General features: G+C 29.5%; 1 protein-coding gene across 1 annotated transcript; it reads right to left on the minus strand.

Moving 5' to 3' along the window:
- Positions 1-1,136: 1,136 nt before the first annotated feature.
- On the minus strand, positions 1,137-3,334 carry LOC101514272 (1-aminocyclopropane-1-carboxylate oxidase homolog 3-like; the record flags this gene model as incomplete). The annotated part of the gene is made up of 3 exons (XM_004499895.1): positions 1,137-1,415; positions 2,218-2,539; positions 2,850-3,334. Coding segments are annotated over 3 exons (1,086 nt in total), but the record flags the coding sequence as incomplete, so codon positions are not given.
- Between the last annotated feature and the right edge of the window lie 624 nt (positions 3,335-3,958).

The raw sequence follows: 3,958 nt of genomic DNA on the forward strand, positions 1-3,958 counted from the left end.
ACAACACACTCTTTAACACACTTTTTTTGATTGGTTAATATGTATATATATATATATATATATATATATATATGAGTCCATCAAATTTATATGGGACTCACACGTTTTTATGGGACCTATGCAAATTTTAACCAATCATATAGATTGTATTAAAAAGTGTATGCTAAAGAGTGTGTTAGTAGCATTCTTCAAATATATTGAGATTGATCGTCATTTCTTAAATGAGAAATTATATGTAGGAATTATTTGTCTATCTTTTGTGACTTCTAGTCAACAAACCGTGGATATCCTAACCAAGAGCTTGACAAGACCTATCTTCAAACATTTGAAAAACAAGTTGGACATGATAGATATCTATGTACCAACTTGAGTCGAGAGTGTTGAAGATTCCATTATTATTTCGTTTTTTTAATAGTACAATTTTTCTATTTTAATATTTGATATGTTTTGTTTTTATTTTCCCTAAAATATCTCCTTAATTCAAGGAAGAGAGTTTTGTGTATTCTCTCTATTTAAACCACCTAAGACCGAAGAATAAAGAAAAACAACATTCTACCACTTTATTCTACAAATCATCAAATAACCTCGCCGGATACTCCTTATGAAGTGAAAATACAAACAAAAATAATTTTAAAAAGTATATGTATTTGGTCAAAATTTTAAACTAAATACATCAACTCTTTAAAATAATTTTTTATTTATATTTTATTACAGAAAAGTATTACAAAATCATCGTATTGATCAAGATTCACATAATCATAATTAATCACACATTAAAATATAGTTTAGCATATTAAGAGAATAGTAATTCTATAACTATCATACACAATTATGTATGTTTATTTCATATACAATACAACATCTTTAAAAACTATTATACTAGCTAGATACACTCCTTACAAATGTTATTTGCACGTAGTAGTCAAAATGAATCGACCCTTATTACAAAATTTAGAAGAAATAAAAATAAAATATAACTCTTAAGCGAATATAAGACTAAATTTCAAATTGTTCACACCCCTACAATAGTTTATGCATCATATAATAACTTTTTAAAATTAAAATAGTTAGAAAAGGAGAAATTAGTATTAATAACGGTGACATCAATGATATTTTATAATGTCAGTCTTTTATCATTAAGTTGATACTTTAGCAACATGTTGTAATTTGAAATGGGAAAGAGCAGAATTCCCATCAAGTCCCTTGTTATGATAGTAAGTAACAAATTCTTTTATTGAGGTTTCTCTATAAATGGGAGGATTATCTTTTGATAGTAGTTCCTTGATGGGGCCATACACTTTTGTTGTTGGATGGAAACCAAGAGTGAAAAAGCATGCCACTGATACTCTTGGGCTTTTATGACGGTTTGCTAGCACACGGTGTTGCACGCTTTTGAATATGTCATTGGATATTAGCTGCAATATTAAAACATAAAATTATCTTTTGATGAGTTATTTCTTTGTGTCAATTACTAAAGGTTTGTTTACTTTGTGAAACTTTTAATTTTTTATTTTCTAACAGAAGTGTCAATTTTAATTTCCTCATATGATGTGATACTTTTGAAGTATATCATTGTGACAGAGAGAAAATGAAAGACTAACTAGGGAAGATGCATTTATGAAAATAATGAACATAATTGCTTCTTTCTGCCCAATATATTTGTCGCATTTAACTATTTAACACATATTAAAAAAATAGTAATTAATAAAATATAATAAATGAAATAAAGGGAATGGTGATTTTACTAATTTATCGTTTTAACCTAACTATTGGTATATTCTCAGTACAATTAATGTAAAAGAGATGATAACAATTTGAGAGTGGTGTAAATTATAATAATTAGATGGTACATTTAGAAATATAATCAAAATTGCATTAAAAACCAAAAGTGACGACCTTTTAGGGACAAATATATTTTACAAATATGACAATTATTTTTGAAAATATGACAATTAACATACATTTTGACATTTTAATTGTTTTCGAAAATGCAAATCATTTAAAAATATTATATTATTATTTTGTTAACAAGTAAAATTAGCATATATTTTAAAAGTAAAAAATATTTTCACAAAGTAATAAATTCACCTTTAAAATATAAAATAAAATGGTATCTGAAAAGTTAATGTATGTGATTAAATTTTTAACCACATACATCAATTTTTCAAATATAGATTTTACTTGTATTTCATTATCAATTATGAAGGGAGTACTTACTTGTAACATATCTCCAATGTTTATTAACAAAGCTCCATGAAGAGGAGGAACATCAACCCAACCATTATTGCTAAGAACTTGGAGTCCACCAATGTGATCTTGAAGAAGAATGGTAAGGAAATCAGGATCAGAATGACTGGTAATTCCCATAGTGAGTTGAGGTTGGGGACATGGTGGATAATAGTGATTATGAATTTGGTGCCCTTTTACACAATCCATTTTTTCAAGATAATCACTCTTTAGTCCAAGTGCTTCTGATAATAGTTCAAATACAAGGGTCCCAAATACTTGAACTTGCCTAGAGTATTCCATTGTTACATCCCTACAAATTAAATTAAATTAAATCCTAAAAGCATCAAAATAAATTAAATTTGATCTGCAAAATTAGAGTTCGAACTCTGTTAATATTATTAAAAGAGACAAATATAAATTAATTTATAAGTATTTACAACATTTTAGATAATTAATTTTAATTAATTGTGGTTAATTAGCTCATAACTTTCCAAACCAAACACAAACTTTACCTTATTATAAAATAGTATGTTTGATGATGATGAACTATTTGTCCTAGTTATATTTGATGAATCATGCGAGTTAATGGAAGCATATAAAGTTATCCCTAATTATGTTACCTAGAAATAGGAGGCAATTCTTGTGGATCAAGAATTTCAGGAGCCATATCACAAGAAAGTGTGTCTCTCCAATTGGCAAACTTTGACTTATACAAATCAAAATTGGTTCTATACTTCACTTTTTTCATTGGCTCTCTACTAAAATACTCAGCCTTCAACTCTTGTGGAAGCTCGTGAAACTCACGCGCCGCCGTCATCATCTCCTCCAATAATTTTAAAGGTATTCCATGATTCACCACTTGAAAAAACCCTATGGTGCCGGCAGCCTTCCGGATTGCGGCGACAACATCCACACGTTTTTCGATAATATCTTTAAGATCAATTATGGGAATTGTGATATGCATCGAAGTCGTGTCGATGGCTGCAGTATCTTCTGGTGACATAATAAATATTGACGGTATTTTGGTAATGCCGGAATCAATGAGTCCTTTAACGCCTATTTTCGATTCATCGAAAGTTTTTAATTCTTGCAACCGGTCATTGTTAATAATCCATGTCAATTACATGATGAATAACCAAATGCGGAAGCATACCTGTGGGAATTGCCATTAATGAAATCCTGGGATGATGATGATAGAGCCAATGGGTTGAGTGATCTTCCTCAGCAAAACACCCTGAAGACCTTGCTCTCTTGATGGGGATAGAGAGAACCACAGAGTTTTCTCTTTTAGGGTTTTGAAACTGAATAGTCTTGTTGTGTTTGCCTTGGGGACCATTACCCCTATATATAACTATTATTGGTTATATCCCAAATTGCAGTATTTCCAATTCAGCCCCTCATTAAATTAGAAACTGCCTGATATCTACACTATTAATTTTCATAACTATTATGCTCTTTAGCCATAAACTATTATATATTATTTGACCCCTAGTTTATTGGCTAATTATATAATGACCCTAACACACTTTATTAATTAATTACATATGTGACCCATAAATCTTACAATCTCCCACTGGTCACACATGTATCCTTAGGAGTGTGTTAGACTTTATGACGTCAAAAATGTCATTATAATTACCTTGAGTATAATCCAAATTGTCCCGTCCATTAATCATATCAGCACATGGAACCAAAGAGGCTTTCGTCATAATAAGCATAACTAAACCCA

This window comes from Cicer arietinum, chromosome 8 (assembly GCF_000331145.2).
Source record: "Cicer arietinum cultivar CDC Frontier isolate Library 1 chromosome 8, Cicar.CDCFrontier_v2.0, whole genome shotgun sequence".
Lineage (NCBI taxonomy): Eukaryota > Viridiplantae > Streptophyta > Magnoliopsida > Fabales > Fabaceae > Cicer > Cicer arietinum.